The following is a 25717-nucleotide window of genomic DNA, read 5'->3' on the forward strand; positions in this document are numbered from 1 at the left end:
AGATGCATTTTAGTTACGCCTGGGGCAAAACTGCTACAGATTCCAGTTGACCACTTTTCAGTAACTCTCATGACTTATATGTGGAGGAACGTTTGGGACGTTCACCTACCTGAAGCCTTTTCACTTAATGACGTATTCCCCGAAAAAAACGTGAATGCAGCCTGACACATCATACAGGTAATGATTTAACAGTTCTGAGCTGTGGATGGCAGCCCGAGACCTACAGATTCAGATATTTGGCTACTAGATCCAGATCAGCTCAGAATTATGGCAAAAGCCCCAGTTGGCACATGCGGGCCGTCCACATGGCAGGAGGAGCAGGTGCAGCTCTGTGCTGATCCAGATGCAGTGCACGCACCGAAAAATGAGCTGCGAGGAGCAATGCCAGGGTTTGGTTACTGGTACAACACCGCCATCTAGTGGTTACTGTGAAAATGACAAAAGAAAATATACTGACCTTGGCAGGTGGGACCTTGCCTGCTGCGGTGATCTGCCCGGTAAAGAAGCGGCCAAAGTTGTTAGCAGCCAAGACCACCGCTTTGTAACTGCAAGGAACAGAAAGTGTGAGAACCTATTCACAAACATCAGAAATGCTGATCAGATAACTTGTGTATAAGACTGACTGGAGAGAAGCTATAAGGAAATCAAGCATTCTTCCCATCTCAGTAACTGATATATAAATCACATGATAAGTTGGCATCCGTCCTCTGGGCCCCAAACACCCCCCCCCCCCCAATCTTGAGAATTAGGGAGCCACACCATATAACCAACTTAAAGGGAACCAACCAGCAGGATTCTCATATATAAAGTAAAGCCAGTGCTATACTGGTGCTAGGATGCTGAATGCATACCTTCTGTTCCAAGATTGGAGATTTTATTTAAAAAATATGTGCAAGTAAATTTCCAGCAATGCACTGCTATTTGATTGACAAGTGCAACAGGAAGGGAATATGTGGGTCGGGTCTTTCTACCTATTCCCAACCCAACTGCCTGCTTGACCATCCTCCCCCTGTCTCTGTCAGACGTTATTTTTGGTGCAGCTAGACAGACAAGGGCAGGAATAGATAGCAAGACCCAAACCAGATATTCCCTTCCTGTTGCACCTGTCAATCAAAGAACAGAGCATTGCTGGAACTTTACTTGCATATATTTCTGAAATAAAACATCCAATCACGGAACAGAAGGTATGGTTACATTCAGCATCCTAGTGCCAGTATAGCACTGGCTTTACTTTATATATGAAAATCCTGCTGGTTGGTTCCCTTTAAATGGAACCTGTCACCGGATGTTTATAATACTCACCTAACAATCTGTTCGAAGCAGACTGGTCAGATGGTAGTCTCCATTCTCCGGCGCCTCCTCTTTCGGCCATCTTTGTCCTCCTTCTGAAGCTAGTGTGGATGACGTGTACTACGTCATCTACACTAGGCAACATTGAGGTCCCGCGCAGGCGCACTACAATACTTTGATCTGCCCTACTCAGGACAGATCAAAGTGCGCTTGCGCAGGACATAAATGTCGGCTAGTGTGGATGACTGGTTTACGTCATCTACATTAGTGTCAGAAGGAGGACAAAGATGCCCGAAAGGAGGTGCGGACCCAGAGAACGGAAACGCCCATCCGACCAGTCTGCTCCGAACAGATTGTTAGGTGAGTATTATAAACATCCGGTGACAGGTTCCCTTTAAATAAAATCTGTCAGCAAGATCACGCATTTCCGATTTCGGACTGACAATCGCATTGTTCTCCCTGAGACAAGCCGCCGACCGAGGTGTCAGCCGATGGTTTTCTCATAGAGGACACAGGAGTCCTTGGCCATACGAGCATTGCTGTGTATAGAAGTCTCGGCTGAGATAGCTGCAAGCCAAACAACTGGTTAAAGCATTGTTCAGCCGACAGCCATCAAATGTATATGGCCAGCCTTAAAATAAATCCTACAATCTTGCCATTTTTACTCCAAGCCCTGAGCCTCAATCGATGACTGACACTTTGTGCTCTGGACGCATCATTTCTTAGAAGTTCTCATTTTCATCAGTCATTATATGCAGCTGCTGTCCACATTTGCAAGCCTCCCTATAAATGTCTACACACATCCGATCCTACACTTTCCAGGAGATACACTGTTACGATTGTCACTGCATCTCCGTAAGAATTGCACAAGAATGTGGAGGGGTCTCCCGTACTTGTGATCGGCGGGTATCTAAGCAGTATGACCTCTATGGTGGGGGAACCTGAGAAAAGCGGAATTCACTTGGGTCTAGATACGGTGCATATTACATGCTAATATCTCGGATTTCCAAGATGTCGAATTCTCAGATTCCTGACATCCATCTCATACAGGGAAAGAGAAACGATGTGCAAAGGTTACACAAGCCCAATACACAGAAGCCGTGGGCCACACGTCAGGTCAGCACGATTTGTGCAATGACCAGTCATGGGAGGTAGCAAATAAACATCAAAGGTTCCTCACCCAGCAATGTTTGCCATGGAGCTGAGGGCATCGTATCCCTGCGCGATGGTGACACGTGGCACCTGGTCCATGGCCAAGACCGTTGTCTTCTTCGCCGATAGTTTGTTCAGCAGATCAGAGTTTTGTGCAGGGTAAACAAAACTGATGAGAGTGGAGGATGGCTTCAGGAGGTCGACTTCATGGACTCCCAGGGCTGGATTCAGCATGGGCGCTCGTACCTGAGGGAGACGAGGACCACATCACAGGGTCAGCACATCATAGCTATACACAGTACATGTCCCGCACCCACAGACAACACACACTGGTCTATACAGTGTAGCCCTGAGATCATGGGCTTGGTAGATCAGGCTAGAAGAACGTCCGGCCCAATAAATGTGTTATCTTACAACAAGCCACTTTGTGGATTTAGAACCAATAAATCAGAGAAGGGCTGACCTCTGAGATCTCCACAAACCAGGGGCTGGAGGTGCAGACTTAAAGCACCACTCCAGAGTTTATTTCACCGCTGGAGTGGTGCTTTAAATGTAACTCCCCAACCCCCGGTCTTATACTTACCCTCGTTTCATCTTTTATCACTACTAATCAAGTCTGTCTCAGGAATTTTTGTAACCTAAAAAAACAGCTCCAGTGTTTCATGGAGAGCAGTGGAGGTCACAATGGAATATAAGTCTATGAGAGCCTTGTTCTGGCTCTCATAGACTTGTATTGATAGCTTATGACATAACTGCTGACTTCTGGCACAAGATGGTGCCGCTGGACTGGAGTGACACCATGAAAACGCCAGAGGACAAGTACAAGACTTGGGGCAAGGGACTTACATTTAAATCCCCACTACAGCGCTGAAAACAAATGCTGGAGTGGAGCTTTAAATAAAGAGAAGAGCAAGTAAATGGTAGTGTAGTATAAATAAAAATGTGCTGGCTTGTATGTAGCTTACAAAAAAGAGAATTTTGTTACTTACCGTAAATTCTTTTTCTTATAGTTCCGTATTGGGAGACCCAGACCATGGGTGTTTAGCTTCTGCCTCCGGAGGACACACAAAGTACTACACTTAAAAGTGTAGCTCCTCCCTCTGAGCTTATACACCCCCTGGTAGCCAGTCCTAGCCAGTTTAGTGCAAAAGCTGAAGGAGAATAGCCACCCACAAGTAGAACCGAGTAAGAACCGGAACAACCGGAGACTCTGTCCACGACAACAGCCGGTGATAACACACGGAACAAGAAAATTGCCAACAGGCAACAGGGAGGGTGCTGGGTCTCCCAATACGGAACTATAAGAAAAAGAATTTACGGTAAGTAACAAAATTCTCTTTTTCTTTATCGTTCCTTTGGGAGACCCAGACCATGGGACGTTCCAAAGCAGTCCCTGGGTGGGAATAAACAGAAAAAACTAAGAAGTAGGCGGAGCCTAACTTCACAAGTGGGCGACAGCCGCCTGAAGGATGCGTCTGCCCAAGCTCGCATCTGCCGAAGCATCAGCATGCACTTGGTAGTGCTTCGAAAAGGTATGCAGGCTAGTCCAATTGGCAGCCTGACAGACTTGTTGAGCCGTAGCCTGGTGCCTAAAAGCCCAAGAGGCACCGACAGCTCTGGTCGAGTGTGCTTTGATCCCCGGCGGGGGAGGCGCCTGCGTTCTCTGGTAGGCGTCCGAAATGGTCGATCTAATCCAACGGGCCAAGGTCGGCTTAGAAGCAGAGAGACCCTTGCGCCGCCCTGTGGTTAGCACAAAAAGAGAGGTGCACCGCCTAAGCGCAGCGGTGCGAGCCACATAAATCCGGAGAGCACGCACCAGATCTAGAGTATGCAGCGCTTTCTCAAAGCGATGAACAGGGGCCGGACAGAAGGAAGGCAAGGAAATATCCTGGTTAAGGTGGAAGGGAGAGACCACCTTAGGAAGAAAGTCCGGGGTCGGACAGAGAACTACCTTGTCTTGGTGAAAAACCAAAAAAAGGTGACTCTGAGGAGAGCGCAGCCAAATCAGAGACTCTCCTGAGAGAAGTTATGGCAACTAGAAAGGCCACCTTTTGAGAAAGACGATACAAAGAAACCTCCCTAAGAGGCTCAAAGGGGGGTTTCTGCAATACTGTGAGGACCAAGTTAAGGTCCCAGGGATCCAAGGGCCGCCGATAAAACGGATTGATATGAGACGCACCTTGCATGAAGGTGCGGATTTGAGCCAGCCGGGCGATACGCCGTTGGAACAGCACTGATAGAGCTGAGACTTGTCCCTTGAGAGAGTTAAGGGACAGTCCTAGCTGCAGACCGGACTGTAAAAAAGACAGAAGGGTCGGCAACGAGAATGGCCAAGGAGAATGGCCGGAAGAGCGACACCAGGACAGGAAAATTTTCCAAGTCCTGTGATAGATCTTGACGGAGGAAGACTTACGGGCCCGAGTCATAGTGGAGATGACTTCAGGAGGAATACCAGAAGCCGTCAAAATCCAGGACTCAAGAGCCACGCCGTCAATTTGAGTGCCGCAGAATTCGGGCGGAAAAAAGAGAATTTTGTTACTTACCGTAAATTCTTTTTCTTATAGTTCCGACATGGGAGACCCAGACCATGGGTGTATAGCTTCTGCCTCCGGAGGACACACAAAGTATTACACTAAAAAGTGTAGCTCCTCCCTCCGAGCATATACACCCCCTGGAAGACCACATCTAGCCAGTTTAGTGCAAAAGCTGAAGGAGGACATCCACCCACAAGTAGAGAGAGTAAAACCCGGAATAACCGGAACCTCTCTCTACAACAACAGCCGGTGAAAACACACGGAACAAGAACTGCCAACAGGCAACAGGGAGGGTGCTGGGTCTCCCATGTCGGAACTATAAGAAAAAGAATTTACGGTAAGTAACAAAATTCTCTTTTTCTTCATCGTTCCTTATGGGAGACCCAGACCATGGGACGTCTCAAAGCAGTCCATGGGTGGGAAATAAACAGAAACTGAGAAGTAGGCAAAACCTAACTTCACAAATGGGCGACAGCCGCCTGAAGGATGCGTCTGCCCAAGCTCGCATCTGCCGAAGCATGAGCATGCACTTGGTAGTGCTTCGAAAAGGTGTGCAGACTAGACCAAGTGGCAGCCTAACAGACCTGCTGAGCTGTAGCCTGGTGCCTGAAAGCCCAAGAGGCATCGACAGCTCTGGTCGAGTGCGCCCTAATCCCCGGCGGGGGGGGGCACCTGAGAACATTGGTAGGCATCGGATATGGCCGACCTAATCCAACGAGCTAGGGTCGGTTTAGAAGCCGAGAGACCCTTGCGCTGACCTGTGGTCAGCACAAAAAAAGAGGTGCACCGCCTAAGGGCAGCGGTGCGTGACACATAGATCCGGAGCGCCCGCACCAAATCTAAAGTATGCAACGCTTTCTCAAAGCGATGCACAGGGGCCGGACAAAGGGAAGGCAAAGAAATGTCCTGGTTAAGGTGGAAAGGAGACACCACCTTAGGGAGAAAGTCCGGAGTCGGACGGAGAACCACCTTGTCTTGGTGAAAAACCAAAAAGGGTGACTCCGAAGAGAGCGCAGCCAAATCAGAGACTCTCCTGAGAGAAGTTATGGCCACCAGAAAGACCACTTCTGTGAAAGATGAAACAAAGAAACCTCCCTAAGAGGCTCAAAGGGGGGTTTCTGTAAGGCCGTGAGGACCAGATTGAGGTCCCAGGGATCCAGAGGTCGCCGGTAAGGCGGAATGATGTGAGATGCGCCCTGCATGAAGGTGCGCACCTGGGCCAGTCGGGCGATACGCCGCTGGAACAACACTGACAGAGCCGAGACCTGTCCCTTGAGGGAAATGAGGGATAGTCCTAGCTGCAGACCGGACTGTAGAAAGGACAGGATGGTCGGCAAGGAAAAACGGCCAAGGAGCATGGCCGGAAGAGCGACACCAGGACAGGAAAATTCTCCAAGTCCTGTGGTAAATCCTGGCCGAGGAAGACTTCCGAGCCTGAGTCATAGTGGAGATGACCTCGGAAGGAATGCCTGAAGCCGTCAAGATCCAGGACTCAAGAGCCACGCCGTCAATCTGAGAGCCGCAGAATTCTGGCGGAAAAACGGACCTTGTGAGAGAAGGTCTGGGCGGTCCGGGAGATGCCACGGCACCTCTACGGACAGACGGAGCAGGTCTGGGTACCAAGCTCGCCTGGGCCAGTCTGGAGCAATGATTATGACCCGACGGCCCTCCATTCTGATCTTGCGCAGGACTCTGGGCAAGAGAGCTAGAGGTGGAAACACGTAGGCCAGACGGAACTGGGACCAATCCTGAACCAGCGCGTCCGCCGCCAAGGCCTGAGGATCGTGGGAGCGAGCCACGTAAACCGGGACCTTGTTGTTGTGCCGGGATGCCATTAGATCCACTTCCGGAGTGCCCCACTTGCGGCAGATTGACCGGAACACTGCCGGAAGCAGGGCCCACTCGCCGCTGTCCACGGTTTGACAGCTGAGATAATCTGCCTCCCAGTTTTCTACGCCTGGGATGTGGACTGCGGATATGGTGGACTTGGAGTCCTCCGTCCACTGAAGGATACGTTGAACTTCCAACATTGCTAGGCGGCTGCGAGTCCCGCCTTGGTGATTGATGTAGGCAACTGCTGTCGCGTTGTCTGACTGGACTCGAATGTGCTTGCCCGCCAACAGGTGGTGAAAGGCTACGAGAGCTAGGAGCACAGCTCTGATTTCCAGCACATTGATCGAGAGGGCTGATTCGGACGGAGTCCAAGTGCCCTGTGCTCGGTGGTGGAGAAACACTGCTCCCCAGCCGGATAGACTGACATCCGTGGTGAGAATCACCCAGGACGGGGCCAGGAAGGAGCATCCCTGGGACAGAGAGAGGGGCCGAAGCCACCACTGAAGAGAGCTCCTGGTCTGTGGCGACAGAGCCACCAGCCTGTGCAAGGAAGAGGTCCGCTTGTCCCAACAGCAGAGAATGTCCAGCTGCAGGGGACGCAGATGGAACTGGGCAAAGGGAACCGCTTCCATTGACGCCACCATCTGACCCAGCACCTGCATGAGGTGCCTGATGGAATGACGGCGGGGCCTCAGCAGAGAGCGTACCGCCAGATGAAGGGACTGCTGTTTGACTAAGGGCAGCTTCACAAGTGCCGGCAGAGTCTCGAATTGCATCCCTAGGTACGTAAGTTCCTGGGTCGGGGTCAGAGTGGACTTGGGCAGATTGACAAGCCACCCGAATTGAACAAGCGTGGCGAGAGTGATCGAGACACTCCGCTGACAGTCTGCACTGGATGAAGCCTTGACTAGAAGGTCGTCCAGGTAAGGAATCACTGCCAACCCCTGGAGGTACAGAACCGCAACCACTGCTGCCATGACCTTGGTGAATACACGAGGGGCCGTGGCTAACCCGAAGGGGAGAGCCACGAATTGGAAATGTTCCTCTCCGATTGCAAAACGTAGCCAACGTTGGCTGGTGTGAAACTGCAATTGGCACATGCAGATAGGCACCTCTGATGTCGATGGATGCTAGAAAATCTCCTTGGGTCATTGAGGCAATGACCGATCGCAGAGATTCCATGCGAAAGTGCCGCACCTGAACATGCTTGTTGAGAAGCTTGAGATCCAGGATGGGCCGGAAGGAACCGTCCTTCTTGGGGACTAGGAAGAGGTTTGAGTAGAAACCTCTGAACCGTTCCCGGGCGGGAACCGGTACAATTACTCCGTTGGCCTGCAAGGAAGCCACGGCCTGAGAGAAGACGGCGGCTTTGGAGCAGGGGGGAGTGGACAGAAAAAATCTGTTTGGCGGGCTGGAAGAAAATTCTATCCTGTAGCCGTGGGAGATGATATCCCGCACCCACTGATCGGAGAGGTGTTGGAACCACACGTCGCCAAAGTGGGAGAGCCTGCCCCCAACCAAGGACGTTGCTGGCGCAGCCAGATAGTCAAGAGGAGGCTGCCTTAGTGGCAGCAGCTCCTCCGCTCTTCTGAGGACGCAGCTTCGTGCGCCAGCTGGGTTTTCGATCCTTGGCTGAGTTAGTGGACGAGACTGAGGGCTTAGAGGATGACCAGTTAGAGGAACGAAAGGAGCGAAACCTCGACTGGTTCCTGCCCTGGACAGGTTTCCTGGTTTTAGTTTGTGGCAAGGAAGTACTCTTCCCGCCAGTAGCTTCCTTAATAATTTCATCCAGTTGTTCACTGAACAGCCGGGACCCAGCAAAGGGGAGCCCAGCAAGGTACTTCTTAGAAGAAGCGTCTGCTTTCCACTCTCGAAGCCACAAGATCCTGCGGATCGCGAGGGAATTAGCGGAAGCCACCGCCATGCGGTGAGAAGCCTCCAGAATGGCAGACATGGCATAGGATGAAAAAGCCGAAGCCTGGGAAGTTAAGGCAACCATTTCGGGCATAGAGTCCCTGGTGAGGGAATGCATCTCCTCCAGAGAAGCAGAGACGGCCTTAAGAGTCCACACCGCTGCAAAAGACGGGGAGAACGAGGCCCCTGCCGCCTCATATACAGATTTGGCCAGAAGGTCAACCTGGCGGTCAGTGGGATCCTTAAGTGAGGTGCCATCGGCCACAGATACAACTGTCCGGGCTGAGATTCTAGACACCGGAGGATCTACCTTTGGTGAATGAGCCCACTCCTTGACCACCTCTGGTGGAAAGGGAAAACGTTCATCAGAACTACGCTTTGGGAAGCGTTTGTCAGGACAGGCCCTGGGCTTGGTCACAGTGGCCTGAAAACTGGAGTGGTTAAAAAACATACTCCTTGCACTCTTAGGTGAGGTAAACTGGTGTTTTTCTACCAAAGAGGCTTGCTCCTCTGATACTGGCGGATTGAGGTCCAGTACGGAATTAATGGACGCAATCAAGTCACTAACATCCGCATCCCCTTCAGATAAATCAATGGGGTACATAGAGGTAGCGTCCGAGCCCACAGTAAAGGCATCCTCCTCGCCCTGCAATTCAGCTTGTGAATCAGAGCCGTGGGACGAGGAAGGAGAAGAGTCCCTGCGTCTCCGTTTAGGAGGACGGGGTCCGAGAACAGATGAAAAATCCTCTGTGAGCTCTGCAGAGCGAGTCGGAGCAGCAGAGGCGCCCTGAGAAGGGGGCTGATGCATGGTCAGCAGAGTCCGGGACAGCTGTCCCATGGAGTCGGCAAAGGACTGGGAGATAGCTTTAGAAAATGATGCTACCCAAGCCGGGGGTTCAGCCACCGGGGCCGGAGCAGCCGGAGGGACCCCTGGGGAGACTCCAGGCTGAGGCACCACCATGTTAGAGCAGGCATCACAATGTGGATATGTGCTCGGTTCAGGCAGTATGAGCTGACATGCAGTGCATATAGAGTAAAGCCTTGCAGCCTTGCTCCTAGTGAGAGACATGCTGCTCAGGTGGAGGCTCTGCAGTAAAGAACACACTCCTTCAGAATGACCCTCAGAGAGTGTATAATAAAGTCCACAACCAGAGGTTGTGGCTTACCAGACCGTTTTGTGTGCCCTCCGGATTCCACAGCTTGGACCCCCAGACAGATGCTACAGCAGCCAGCGCCGATCAGTGTGAGAACGCTGATAAAATGGCGCCGGAGTGAGGAGGGGGGGGCAGGGTTTAGTCCAAGAGCGGGAACCGGAGGGCCAAGGAGAAATACAGGGGAGGGAAACATCTCCTCAGAGAGGAGTGTCCTCCCCTGAGCTGAACGGCCGGTGGGCGGCGCCGCACTGTCCCTCTGCATGACTGACATGCAGGGGCAGTGAAAACGAAACTAGGCCGCAGCCGAAGCCGGGGCCTAAATTTTCTCATGCGGCCGACGAGCAGGCACCCTCGGCGCGGTTCTCAGGAGAAAACCAGAGAACCGGCCGGAAATCACAGCACAGTGACATAACACACTCTCCCCACAATAAATGCACAAGGGACCCTTCAATAACGTCTCAATACTTAGCTTATGAGACGCAGGGCCAGGTCCCTGAGGGGTGAGCGCTCCGTCCGGCAGGGTCTTGAAAGGGCTGCGGATGGAGACCGGTCTCCTGCAAAGCAGAGAGAACCGTGATGGCTCCAACTTCAAGCCAGAGCCCGAGGGATGGTGAAGGAGCGCGGCATGTAAGGCTCCAGCCTTGTAAATCAACCTTAACAGCACCGCCGACACAGTGGGGTGAGAAGGGACATGCCGGGAGTCCAGCTTGGACCCGCTTTTCTTCCAACTCTTTGAAATCAAAAATAAAAAATCAGATGAGAATGCATGTGTGTGTGTGTGACCTCCTGAACACAAAGCATTGAACTGGCTAGATGTGGTCTTCCAGGGGGTGTATATGCTCGGAGGGAGGAGCTACACTTTTTAGTGTAGTACTTTGTGTGTCCTCCGGAGGCAGAAGCTATACACCCATGGTCTGGGTCTCCCATAAGGAACGATGAAGAAAACGGACCTTGCGAGAGCAGGTCTGGACGGTCCGGAAGATGCCACGGCATCTCCACGGATAATTGGAGCAGGTCCGGATACCAAGCTCGCCTGGGCCAGTCCGGTGCAATGAGGATGACTCGACGGCCCTCCATTCTGATCTTGCGCAGGACTCTGGGCAAGAGAGCTAGAGGGGGAAACACGTAGGACAGACGAAACAGGGACCAGTCTTGAACCAGAGCGTCCGCGGAGAAGGCCTGAGGATCGTGGGAGCGAGCCACGTAAACCGGAACCTTGTTGTTGTGACGGGATGCCATTAGGTCCACGTCCGGAGTGCCCCATTTGCGGCAGATTGACTGAAACACTGCCGGGTGCAGGGACCACTCGCCACCGTCCACGGATTGACGGCTGAGATAATCTGCCTCCCAGTTTTCTACGCCAGGGATGAAGCAGGCACCATCGGCGCGGTTCTCTGGCAAAAGCTGGAGAACCCGCCGGAAAAGTTAAAAACAATCACAAACAGCATACTCTCCCCATACAATAAAGAACCGGGACCCCCAACATAAACGTCTCAGGTACTTAGCTGCTGAGACGCAGGGCCATGTCCCTGGGGATGAGTGCTCCAGTCCAACAGAATCCTCAAGGGGCTGTGGATGGAGACCGGACTCCTGCCAGGCATGGAGACCGTGCTGGCTCCCACTTCAAGCCAGAGCCCAGAAGGGATGGTGAAGGAGCGCAGCATGTAAGGCTTCAGCCTTGTAAATCAACCTTAACAACACCGCCGACACAGTGGGGTGAGAAGGGACATGCCGGGAGTCCAGACATGGACCCGCTTTTCTTCAAACTCTTTCCAAAAGTCAAACAAATCAGATGAGAATGCATGTGTGGATGTATGACCTTCTGAACACAAAGCGATAAACTGGCTAGGACTGGCTACCAAGGGGTGTATAAGCTCAGAGGGAGGAGCTACACTTTTAAGTGTAGTACTTTGTGTGTCCTCCGGAGGCAGAAGCTAAACACCCATGGTCTGGGTCTCCCAAAGGAACGATAAATCACGGAAAACACTGTGGAAAGAGAGCGCAATAGGGTCTTACCCCAACAACAACTGGGGTGAAAAGCACGTGGGTTACTCACCAAGTGAAGTTGTGACAGTCACAACCACTATAAAGGCATAAACAATAGGTCAGCGGCAGCAGTTACCCCTCGGGTGAAGTAGAAGATGAATGAAAAGATGGGTAATTTAAATACCGCGCCAACGACCACTCATGCAGGAGATGGATTTAACGTAACTTTATTCCATGCTCAGGTCTACGCGTTTCAGGAGGCTCTGCTCCCTTCCTCAGGACAATACAAGCACAAGAAACATCAAAATCTACAGACACAGAATGGACCGGACACATATACCTTCCTTATATATGTGTCCGGTCCATTCTGTGTCTGTAGATGTGTCTCCTGCATGAGTGGTCGTTGGCGCGGTATTTAAATTACCCATCTTTTCATTCATCTTCTAAAGGAACGATAAAGAAATTATAGGTACACTTTATTTGTTACAGTTTTTATATTTGTGTAGGAATCCAGCTCACCCACGTCTGACCTCACCGTGCCTCAGACTCGGATCCGGCCCTGCCCTGGCCGCACAACAATGATAAATGAAGAAGGTGATCCAGCTGGATCACCTTCTTCATTTATCACAGTTTTTATATACTGCAGACAGCACATAGTATATATCGGTGGGGAACGGTTCTTGAGAAATCGCATTTATCGGCTAAAACACTGTTCAGAAATCTGCAGCTCCAGTGTACTCGGCTGAATACTAAGGCTATGTGCGCACACTGCATTTTTTGTGGCATTTTTGCACATTTTTCGGGTGCGTTTTTGGGCTTAAAACTGCATGACTTAGCTTCCCCAGCAAGTCTATGACTTTTCATTTTTGCTGTCCGCACACAACTTTTTTTTTTTGGCTATGTTTTTGAGCTGAAAAAAAAAAATTGTCATGTCAATTTTTTTCTGCGTTTTCCACCCATGCAATGCATTGGAAAAACACAGCAAAACGCAGAGATCAAAAATGCAGCAAAACGCAGCCAAAAATGCACCCCAACATGGTAAAAACGCATACGTTTTTACCGATGTGTTTTTGCCACGGGTGCGTTTTTTAGCGGCGAAAAACGCTGCATCTTTGTGGTCACAAAAAAAGGCACCATGCGCACATAGCCTCAGTCCATGAGTCTGTACACCAGTCTGTGCGCAGCACGTGCAGGAGCTGCGGATTTCAGAGCAGAATTTTGACCGATCAGTAAGTGACTCTCAACCAGGACCTCCACAGATCAGCAAAACTTTGCGGCGCAATTAATATATAAACACTTGCATAATATGATAGCAGATCTTCAGCTTAAAGTGGAACTTTCAGACTATGCTCGATTAAATTGAGCAAAAAGATTGGCAGGACCCTGCTCCTGAGGCACTGGACTCTACGAAATGTCTACTGGCTGCGGCAACAGTGGCGCATCTTCTGATTAGTCTACCTGCAGGGTCCTGCCAATTTTTGTACTCTAATGCAGATCTATAAAAAGGCAGCATAGAAAGAAGACAAAACAGTACAAAAATATTATACCCCTCAAAATACACCGAATACAGATTATGAGGCTGGTGTATTCATGAGGAGAGCTCTGCTACCACCCAGTGACAATGAAACTTACTTTGACAACCAGGTCAGAGGCCAAAACTTCCTTGGTCCCCTGGATTTTGGCTCCGACCTCTTTATACTGATCATCGGAGAACTTGGAGGCGTCACCAGCTCCAGATTCTACGATGACGTTGAAGCCTTGTTTGACCAGAGCCTGGACCCCGGCTGGGGACAACGCCACCCTCTTTTCATTCTGGAAGATCTCTTTTGGGACTCCTACAGTCAGCTGTTTGTATGGGATACCTGAAAGAGATAAGATCATCATGCAGTGGGGGAAATCTATAGTTATCACATAGGTTCTGACAGTGAGGAAACCTCCATGAGACTCCAGGTGGAAAAGGGGTTTTCTGGTAATGGCCAATGATGACTAAAGCCCACTTTACACGCTGCAATGTATCTTACAATGTGTCGGCGGGGTCACGTCGTAAGTGACGCACATCTGGCATCGTAAGGTACATTGCAGTGTGTGACAGGTACGTGCGATTGAACGGTAAAACGTTCATCGCATACACATCGTTCATTTCTCTAGAATTGAACGTCAGATTGTTCATCGTACCCGGGGTAGCACACATCGCAGTGTGTGACACCCCGGGAACGATGAACAGATCTTACCTGTGTCCTGCGGCTCCCGGTCAGCAATGTGGAAGGAAGGAGGTGGGAGGGATGTTTACCTCCCTCTCAGCTCTGCCCCTCCGCTTCTATTGGCCGGCTGCCGCGTGAAGTCGCCGTGACGCCGAACGTCCCTCCCACTCCAGGAAGTGGACGTTCGCCGCCCACAACGAGGTCGTATGGACGGGTAAGTACGTGTGACGGGGGGTTAATCGTTTGTGCGGCACGTTCAACATATTGAACGTGCCACACATACGATTGGTGCGTTGCAAATCGCATATGATATCGTATGCTAAATTGCAACGTGTAAAGCAGGCTTAAGAAAAGCCTTCAATATCAGACCAGTCAAGTTCTGACCGCCGACATCCACATCAATCGGTTAAATGAAGAGGTCACTAGAATAGTTTGAACTAAACACAGTGTCAGCATAAAATGACTTTCCAGACCAAGCATAGGCACTTGGTGCACCCTTGGCATGGCATCTATTTAGTTTCTAACTTTATTCATCCTCCTCAGCCTCTTTCAATGCCTGAGCTATTAATCAAGGAAGAAAGCGGAGAAGAATGAAAAACAAGTGGAAGGCTACAGCGCTGAAGAGGAGCGGCGTCTGCTGTGATGGTGGTCGGGGGGCCCCATACACATGGTGGGCTGGCAGGGGTCACAGTCAGATGACATCAATATGAATAAAAATATAACACCTGTCAAACTAAACTAAAAAGTTCTTTTTCCTCCCACTTTAGTCTTAAAACGGTTTGTACAATAAGTATGAAGACGTCTCCGCAGATTTGACCTCTAGCGGTAGTAGTGAAAGTCGGCGTGGTTGGACCATCCACAATCAATCATTAACGTTCAGGCTTATCTGGTTTTCTTCCCGGCTGGTATGCACGTGCTATTCACAAACTATGAGGGTGTCCGGCTCCGGCTGGAACACGTTCAGTCTGAACCAGATTATGGTTCATAAGAAAATATTGTGACCTGTCATTTCCCACAGTGACAGGGGTAAGGAAGACTACATACATATGACCCATCACTGTTATAAGAACTCCGCAGAAGCATATGACACCAGGTGGTATTGGTTATACATCTATAAAGATGGGAGTCCCTCACAAAGACACCTTTTAGAAACAGGTGTTTCAAGAATCGGATCACAGACTTGAATGTGTTGTTCCCCTTCAGAAAACCTTACTCCCCCGGTTCTCCTTCTATACATACACAAACCATGCTTTACTTTCCATCCCTGGTCCACAGCACAGGTCCCTGCCGTTGCACCCAGTAGGCCAAATTGACCCCTTCCTAGATATACCATCTGGGTATAGTTTGGACCAGGCCAGAGTATACCCTGGGGGTAAACTGTCTTAGGCCAAACTATAACCCGGGATGTAAAATAGCTTAAGGGTGCTTTACATGCTCCAACATCGCTACCGTTTGCTAACAATGTCGTGCGCGATAGCACCTGCCCCCGTCGTGTGTGCGATATGTGGTGATCGCTGCCGTAGCAAACATTATCGCTATGGCAGCGTCACGCACTTACCTGTTCAGCGACGTTGCTGTGACTGCCGAAAATCCCTCCTTCAAGGGGGCGGTGCGTTCGGCGTCATAGCGACGTCACTAAGCGGCCGACAAATAGCAGAGGAGGGGCGGAAATGAGCGGGCAGAAGATCCCGGACACCTTTTTCCTTCCTCACTGCTGGCAGGACGTAGGTACGGTGAGTTTCCTCGTTCCTGCGGTGTCACGCGTACCGATGTGTGCTGCCGCAGGAACGACAAACAAGCTCGCTACTCACCTGTCAACGATTTTTGGTTTTGGAGCGAGCTCTCCAATACCAACGATTTTTACCTCTTTTGCGGTCATTTTAGGTCGCTCAGAGGTGTTACATGCTGTGATGCCGCTAACGACGCCGGATGTGCGTCACAAACACCGTGACCCTGAGGATATATCGTTAGCGATGTCGCAGCGTGTAAAGCCCCCTTTAGGCCAAACTATACCAGTGTGTGTAAAATAGCCTAGGCCAAACTATACCTCTTCAGACCAGAATATACCCATCTAACATGGAACCAAGGTATAGTCTGACCAAGGCAACATTATACCCCCAAGGATAAACTCTAAACCCAGGTAGTGTAAAATAGTACTGACAGACAACATGGTCCCTTCAGTGCATAGTTAATATTATTTAGGTTTCCATCTACCCCTTAAGACACCAACCGTTCTCTAATTTTGACAATCATGGAAGACCAACTATATGACCAGATTTTGGGATTCTACACTGCAAGACGGCAAACGTACCCCCAGAGGATCTACGATCTACCTCCAGAAAAACATGTAAATGTCAGGTCCCAGCTCAAACCGCCAAGCCATGACGAACAGATGGAGGGATTCTTACCATGAGGAAAGACACCTTTATAAGTTGAAGTGTCAAGAAGCTATGACTTGTTATATTATGAACAGTCACGTTTTTCTGGTTGACGTAATAAAAGCCTATGGGTTAAGAGTTTTAAGATTTAAGTCAGTCAGTTAGCTTTCTCTCGTAAGTTAACAGACGAAGCTGAATCCCCAATAAAATATTGAAAAATTAAGTCATTCAATGCTACTGATGGGGATATAATATGTGCTGAGGGGTAAATTTTAGTCTTGGCCAATTTATACCCCAGAGTATAATCTAGTCTAGGCCACTTTAACCCCAGGTGTAGATTGGTCTGTGGGTATACTCTGGCCTGCTACACCGATATTGGCTGCAGTACTGACGTCATGTTGACAGCACTGCAGACAATCATTGAGCTCCGTGGCTCTGATCGGGACTCTTTGTCTACAAGGGCAAAGCCCACTGGCTGCTGAAGTGGCGCCTGCAGGACTTTATGTATGCACTGTCCGATCGCGTCTGCTGTTCTGAGTGATGCTTCAGCACCGCTCCGCTCCGTACAGCAGGAATGCTGATCTCCTGTGACAGGGGTCACCAGCTGAGCCCCAACTATCATTACAAGCCATCTGCACCCCAGGATCATGTCACGGAGACTGCGATGGCACGCTCCCCGCCGGCGGCGTTAAATCGCACTGTCAAAGATTGACAGGAGGATTTAACCGGTTAATAGACGTCGTTGGATCTCTGATCCATCCGTGCCTCTTAGCTGAACATCAGCTGATCAGATCAGCTAATATGTGTGGGTAAATGACAGACATGACCTACGACGTACCAGAACATCATAGGTCGCGAAGTGGTTAAGGAAGAGGACCGCGTAGATCAAGAGAAATGAAGTACGTGGGAAAGAACCTTGCATGGTCATGTTGAGGAAAAGAATAAGAGTTAAGGTACTTCAACAAAAGGAAAAAAAACAACAACAAAAAATAATAATGGTCTGAAGGGTTTAAAAGGAAAAAAAAAAAAAAAAAAAAAAAGAATGAGACAAGTCAGATCCATTATTACGGAGATTCTTATATGGACCATAGAGGGCAGAACAAGCACCAATATCCCAGACAATTTAGTAATCCTGTAGATTTAAGTGAAAAACAAGTACTGTTACTTTTCTTATTAAGTTTCAGAAACTTTTCAATTGACATCTTTACTATCCGTGCATCCCTGGCCAAGGATCACATTCCATAATTTGCTGCCCTCTGTAAGTGCTGCAGATCCTGGAATAGTCAGTAGAGGGCAGCACTTACCTGGCTTGATGGGCTGCTGGCACCAGAGAACCTGGTGGGTGCGAAACATCCGCAGACATGGTGTCTTGGCTGTCTGCACCTTCAGAGAGATGACGCCATTGAACAGGGGACTTGTGCAGCCGGTAGCCAGTGATCTCAGGATGCTCGCCATGCTGCTGGATGTTACTCAAGAGCTTCGAGGTTTCTCAGACGTCCTCCTGGAGAAATAAAAAAATATATATATATATTTTTAGTTGTCTCTTTTGGAATTGGTTCCTCAGCTGAAAATTTCAGACAAGAAACTATATTAGGGGAGCAATGGAATAAATTACTTGTTTATAGACAAAGCTCCTAAATAAATAAATTTAAAAAAAAAAAAAAAAAAAAAAAGGTAAATAAATTCCTCTGGCCATTGTTAGACCATAAATCTATACGAAATATAGAATTTCATCATTAGAAATGATCCTATTATATAAAGTATTTCAGGCTAATCTCCCTCCTTCAGGAAGCTCAGAGAACCAAAGGGAAATAATATGGAAAAGAGTTGCATGTAATCAGAATTTCTATTAAAATCATCAATAATGGTAATTTCTATGGAGATTTGTTTGATTTCTTTTCACCTATACTTTGCACTGTACACCAGGGGTAAAGGATGTTTGGTAATACTGGTGTGAGGACATTAGATGGTCATATTTGTCTTGGAAAGTGTCTGACCAGCATTGCAGATGACAACCAAAGTCAGAGGCCTAGGGGAAAATCGCTTCCCTGCCTCCAGCCCTGATCTTCCAGACAAGAATGGACTCCGCAGCTGTCACTTGAGCCGCGTCCAGCGTGCGAGTGTTCATGTGAACCCAGTGACATCATGATACTATCTCGTGTCACATGTCCGTCACTAAAATAATCCCAGCACACGACCGGTCACTGCCTTCTACAAGATCTGAAGGTGCTTACAATCACCTTGGTCAGTTCACCACAGCACTGTGAACACGAAGGGGGAAAAAAAAAAAGAGATAAAATGTAAAGAAAAGTGGGCGAAAAATCCCAGCACAAAACACGAAAATCGAAAACTGAGAACACGAACACCTCGTAGAGCTATAATATACAATAAGCACCATGCCTGGAGATACACCCTCATGACCTTGGTTTCGATTTTTATGCTACTCAGACATACGTTTTCCTCATTTTTTTGTGTTTTACACCTACGTTTTTCCATGATCTCCATGATGGGGGTAGGTGATGGAGCATAATCATTTATTTTACCAAGAAGCCAGAACTGACTATCATAAGCCAGTAATCGAAGCGCAGGCCTCTATTTCTGAAGTGACAGGGGCCTCAAGTTAACGATACAGAAAGTAAGACCGGCTTCACACATCCGACTTTCGTAGTCTGTGTACAAACTGCTTGTGTCTCTCCTAACCAGAGCTCTGCTGACCAAGAAGACCCACGACCAGTTTGTACATCGCTAACCGTGAAGGTCAGGTGTACGAAACTGGCTGAACGGTTCCCATAACTATTGGCTTGGAGCCATCTCCTTCTACTGGAACCCTATACTGACCCAAACTCACTCATATAGGCCTAGGAGGCTGTCAATGCCAAACTCACTCATATAGGCCTAGGGGGCTGTCAATGCCACGTCAGGAGACCCACAGCCAGTCCGTACATCAGACTGAATGTCAGATGCCAACCTGAAGTCCAACAATGGACCATGATGTACAGACTGGCTGTGAGTGTCCAAACCTGAACTCGACAGTGTCATAGGCATATATCAGGAGACTTGCTGCCAGTCATGCATAAGTCTATATTCTAAGATAGTTTAATAGACGCTTAAGGCGATGTTCACACAGGCTACTGAATTGGTCCAAAGAGAAGTTTTAGGCTCCTATGAATAGTGAGCAGACGCAGAAGCTCTCATAAATCGGACCAGAATAAAGCAGGTTACCTTTTCTTTTCCATATGGAGTTGAGGACTGTGTGGAAAATGACACGTGATCTAGCACATAACATAACATCTTTAAAATAATCACACACGATTGATGATATTGCCAAACACAGCCATTAGCCTTAGGGTGCAACCATAAGAACGCACATTTCCTGATAACTGTGCAGTAATGACAGGTTGCAAATCATGTAATGAATGAGTAAAGGCCCTGTCACACACAGAGATAAATCTGTGGCTGCAGTGAAATTGTGGACAATCAGTGCCAGGTTTGTGGCTGTGTACAAATGGAACAATATGTCCATGATTTCAGTGCAACCACAGATCTGTCAAAAGATTTACCTCTGTGTGTGACGGGGCCTTAAGGCTACATTCACACTTCAGTCTTTTTCCATCAGTCACAACCAGTTGCCTTGAGAAAATACGGTATCCTGCAAAATATTTTGTAGAATCCAGTTTTATCCCCATAGACTTGTATTAACGACGGATTGCAACTGATGGCCTTGGGTTGCATCCGCTTCGCGACGGATCAGTCATGGAATTAATGACCATCGGGCGGAAGGAACTGACACTAATGTTTTTTTGGAACGTCAAAAAAAAACTTACTGCGCAGGATTCCGTCGCAATCCGTCAAGACGTATAATGTATAATGGTTGTCTATGGTGCAGGAGTCTGCCATAATCTGTCATACGACAGAAACCAGTGCTGGATTCCGTCATATTCTACTGACAATGCCCAGCATGTCTGGCACTCCCATTGGGCTGTCCCAAAAACAAACGGATCACGACGATCCGTCGTAAAACGGACGCACAACGGATGTAATGGGCGCGACTGATCAGTTTTTTCACAGAATTCCAGTGAACGGAATGTTGTAAAATAACTCATCCGTGGCGTCCGTTAACATCTAAAAAAAAATGATGGATCTGTTGTTCAGTCTCAACGACGAACCTGGCGGATTTGAAACGACTGAAGTGTGAATGTAGCCTTAAATGCTTGTTTATTGGTTGAACACCAGATTCATCTACTGCCCTCGATAACGCATAATCTCATGTAAACTGAACATAGGCTGCCATTTTCTCGACAATAATATGTACACAAAATGATTCATTACCGATTGTTTGAGCACAACGTAAATAATGTCTATAGGGGACAGTTTTTCTTCCTGTTTTATTCCCAAGTATTCCTATTTTTGCTGTTTTAGAAAAAAAAAATGCATCATACAGTTTCACACATTTTTTATTTTGTGCTACTTTTTTAATTTTTACCAAAACAGGGGAGGGGGTTCTCCCAGAATAATAGAGCAGAGTAGCCTTAAGATATGAACACAAAGAATCCTTAGGAAAGGCCATAAAATGTCTTCTAAATAACCTAGTGACAGCTCCACTTGAACGTCCTCCGATCGGCAGTCACAGTCACATAGCACTGTAGATCGTGCAATGTAAAGAGACCCTACACTGGGATATTATCGATGTTGTCAGAATGGGCAGATACTTGGCAAATGAGATTTAATGTTGATAAATGTAAAGTAATGTACCTAGGACAGAGAAATCCTATAGCTGCATATACATTAAATGGAAGTAAACTCGGGACTACAGAACAGGAGAAGGACTTGGGTATTCTCATTACAAATAAGCTGAGCAGCAGCACTCAATGTCAGACAGCAGCTGCAAAAGCAAACAAGATTTTAGGGTGTATAAAAAGAGATTAGATTCCGTGATCCCAACGTATTGTTACCCCTCTATAAATCACTTGTAAGGCCACATCTGGAATACGGGATCCAGTTTTGGGCTCCACATTTTAAAAAGGACATTCAGAAGTTAGAGTCAGTTCAAAGGCGGCTAACTAGACTACTACAAGGAATGGAAGGCCTCCCATATGATGACAGGTTGGAAAAGTTAGATATGTTTAGCTTAGAAAAAAGACGTCTCAGAGGAGATCTCATTTATATGTATAAATACATGTGTGTTCAATATAAAGGACTGGCACAGGACTTATTCCTTCCAAAGACAATACTAAGGACCAGGGGGCACTCACTGCGAGTCGAAGAAAAGCGATTCAGACAGCTAAATAGGAAAGGGTTCTTTACAGTTAGAGCAGTCAGACTGTGGAATGCCCTACCACAAGAGGTAGTAATGGCAGATACTATAACAACTTTTAAAAAAGGGCTGGATGATTTCCTCAGTACACACAACATTGTTGGTTATAAATGACTTAGTGACCAAATGTAGAACTGGTGGAGGAAGGTTGAACTAGATCAGGGGTCTCAAACACGCGGCCCGCGGGCCGCATGCGGCCCCTGAGGCTGTTTGTTGCGGCCCGCAGACCCCGTGACAAATCGCGGCTCTATGCTGAGGGTCGGCGCCGGCAGGAACTTTACTGCATTTGAATCCATCTGTGGTGCCGCGCAAGGAGCTGTCAGTTCTATCCCAGTTGCTGCTGCTGTCTGCCAATCAGATGCAAGGAGGTGACGTCATACAGCGACGTCACTTCCTTGCATCTGATTGGCAGGCAGCAGCCATTGGTCCAGACACAGCTCCTCTGCGCTGCACCGCAAATGGATTCAAATGCAGTGAAGTTCCTGCCGGCGCCGACCCTCAGCACAGAGCCGCGATCATCACGGGCCGCGACAAGCAGGTAAGGTACGTGCTCAAGTTCAGGACCCGCTGCGTGCTTGACACAGCGCGTCCTGATCGGCGGGGCCGCAAGTCTACTCCTTAGGAGACCGCAGCTGCCCGTGCCTGCGATCAGGGGTTCGGGCCGCTGCGGTCTCCTCGCTGTGCTCTGCCTAGGGAGGACGCTTCAGACGCCGCAGCATAAATTCACATGCTGCGGCCTCTGGAAGCCACACCGCAGTTCCGTTTTCACTGCAGGCCGTACACGCACAGTGGCCATGGGATTTTTAGAAATCCCATGCCCACTGTGCTTTTACCATACATAGCAGAGTTTTGGACGCAGCTGAAGCATGCTGCATCCAAAACTCTGCAAGTACTGATCGTGGGCACACAGGGAACGGAGGAAAGGTGAGGAGATTTTTTTTTTTGTTTGCGTATTACTAAAGGATGGGCCACCATACTACAGGGATGGGCCACCATACTACAGGGATGGGCCACCATACTACAGGGATGGGCCACCATACTACAGGGATGGGCCACCATACTACAGGGATGGGCCACCATACTACAGGGATGGGCCACCATACTACAGGGATGGGCCACCATACTACAGGGATGGGCCACCATACTACAGGGATGGGCCACCATACTACAGGGATGGGCCACAATACTACAGGGATGGGCCACAATACTACAGGGATGGGCCACAATACTACAGGGATGGGCCACAATACTACAGGGATGGGCCACAATACTACAGGGATGGGCCACAATACTACAGGGATGGGCCACAATACTACAGGGATGGGCCACAATACTACAGGGATGGGCCACAATACTACAGGGATGGGCCACAATACTACAGGGATGGGCCACAATACTACAGGGATGGGCCACAATACTACAGGGATGGGCCACAATACTACAGGGATGGGCCACAATACTACAGGGATGGGCCACAATACTACAGGGATGGGCCACAATACTACAGGGATGGGCAGAATACTACAGGGATGGGCAGAATACTACAGGGATGGGCAGAATACTACAGGGATGGGCAGAATACTACAGGGATGGGCAGAATACTACAGGGATGGGCAGAATACTACAGGGATGGGCAGAATACTACAGGGATGGGCAGAATACTACAGGGATGGGCAGAATACTACAGGGATGGGCAGAATACTACAGGGATGGGCAGAATACTACAGGGATGGGCAGAATACTACAGGGATGGGCAGAATACTACAGGGATGGGCAGAATACTACAGGGATGGGCAGAATACTACAGGGATGGGCAGAATACTACAGGGATGGGCAGAATACTACAGGGATGGGCAGAATACTACAGGGATGGGCAGAATACTACAGGGATGGGCAGAATACTACAGGGATGGCCACAATACTACAGGGATGGCCACAATACTACAGGGATGGCCACAATACTACAGGGATGGCCACAATACTACAGGGATGGGCAGAATACTACAGGGATGGCCACAATACTACAGGGATGGCCACAATACTACAGGGATGGCCACAATACTACAGGGATGGCCACAATACTACAGGGATGGCCACAATACTACACGGATGGCCACAATACTACAGGGATGGCCACAATACTACAGGGATGGCCACAATACTACAGGGATGGCCACAATACTACAGGGATGGCCACAATACTACAGGGATGGCCACAATACTACAGGGATGGCCACAATACTACAGGGATGGCCACAATACTACAGGGATGGCCACAATACTACAGGGATGGCCACAATACTACAGGGATGGCCACAATACTACAGGGATGGCCACAATACTACAGGGATGGCCACAATACTACAGGGATGGCCACAATACTACAGGGATGGCCACAATACTACAGGGATGGCCACAATACTACAGGGATGGCCACAATACTACAGGGATGGCCACAATACTACAGGGATGGCCACAATACTACAGGGATGGCCACAATACTACAGGGATGGCCACAATACTACAGGGATGGCCACAATACTACAGGGATGGGCTGAATACTACAGGGATGGGCTGAATACTACAGGGATGGGCTGAATACTACAGGGATGGCCACAATACTACGGGAATTGGCAGAATACTACAGAGCACAATACTACAAGGATGAGCACAATACTACAAGGATTGGAACAATATCACTGGGCACAATACTACAGGGCACAAGGATGGGCACTATACTACTGGGCACAATACCACAAGGATGAGCACCTTACTACAGGGCACATGGATGGGCACATTACTACAAGATTTTGGCTAAGATTACTATATGATGCTGCTAATTGTAAAACAATTACAAGAAGGTGATAAAATGTAAAAAAAAAATCCTAAAGCATGACTTTTTTATTTACATTAAAAATGCTTTTCTGTATATAAACTTAACAAAAAAAGTGCACGTTTGTTACAATAAACAAGCGAAAAATGTTTACAAAAGTGATCCAAGATGTATAGAAAAAAAAAACATGGATTCATTAAAAATGTTCACTTTGTCCTGCAAATAATGCGGCCCCCCTCATTTTTTTTTTTCTATATGCAGCCCATACACCCAGCTGAGTTTGAGACCCCTGAACTAGATGGACCTAGGCCCTTTTTTCAACCTAAGTAACTATGCAACACCATGGATGGCAAAAAGAACAAACAAATTAATTTTGGGGAAAAAAAATCAAGCCAGACATGTCACTTGAAGAAAGGATCACCAGGCTATGACTTGCCTAATTTGGTAATTTGGACACATCGTACGAAGAGAGCAATGACTAGAGAAGGACATCATGGTCAGAAGAATAGAAGGAACAGGTTGACAAGGAAGACCAGCAACCTGATGGCTTGATACCATCAAGATGGCGGAGAAGACCCTGCTGGACCTATCTAGGCTGCATAATATCAATCTTCCTACAGAGCGTTCATCCATCAAGACGCCACGGCTCAAGATCGAGCTGAAGGCGAAAGAAAGAAAGAAAGAAAGAAAAAAAAACACTGGGATTTGGTGACATAAGGATATATCTCTATAGCTTCCTGACAAGTAGCATTGGTGAGATAAGATAAAGTGTCCCTGATAATCAATATTACAGAAGGCACAAGTAGCACAATAGGGGAAATTATTCTGCTGGAGTCACAGATAACACAACGTAGATCGAAGACTGAACCTAAAGGTACAGTCACACTTTAGCGACGCTCCAGCGATCCCACCAGCGATCTGACCTGGTCAGGATCGCTGGTGCGTCACTGACAGCTCACCAGTGACCATGTAATCAGGCAGATCTCACCAGCAACCAGTGACCAGCCTCCAGCCAGCAGCGACGCGTGGAAGCGATGCTGCGCTTGGTAACTAAGGTAAATATCGAGTAACCAAGTGCTTGGTTACCTGATATTTACCTTGGTTACCAGCGCACACCGCTTAGCGCTG

At 48.5% G+C, this 25717-nt stretch overlaps 1 protein-coding gene across 1 annotated transcript in view; it reads right to left on the reverse strand.

The window, feature by feature from the left end:
• NNT (nicotinamide nucleotide transhydrogenase) overlaps positions 1 to 25717 on the reverse strand; it is a 198448-nt gene that overhangs the window by 161659 nt on the left and 11072 nt on the right. The window contains exons 2-5 of the mRNA XM_075326766.1: positions 17747 to 17943; positions 13496 to 13725; positions 2471 to 2688; positions 458 to 545 (exon numbers count right to left, since the gene is read on the reverse strand). Of these exons, the coding sequence (XP_075182881.1) occupies positions 458 to 545; positions 2471 to 2688; positions 13496 to 13725; positions 17747 to 17897 (687 nt within the window). The 5' untranslated portion in view covers positions 17898 to 17943. The remainder of the gene's footprint in view (positions 1 to 457; positions 546 to 2470; positions 2689 to 13495; positions 13726 to 17746; positions 17944 to 25717) is intronic.

This window comes from Anomaloglossus baeobatrachus, chromosome 1, assembly GCF_048569485.1.
Source record: "Anomaloglossus baeobatrachus isolate aAnoBae1 chromosome 1, aAnoBae1.hap1, whole genome shotgun sequence".
Classification (NCBI taxonomy): Eukaryota; Metazoa; Chordata; class Amphibia; order Anura; family Aromobatidae; genus Anomaloglossus; species Anomaloglossus baeobatrachus.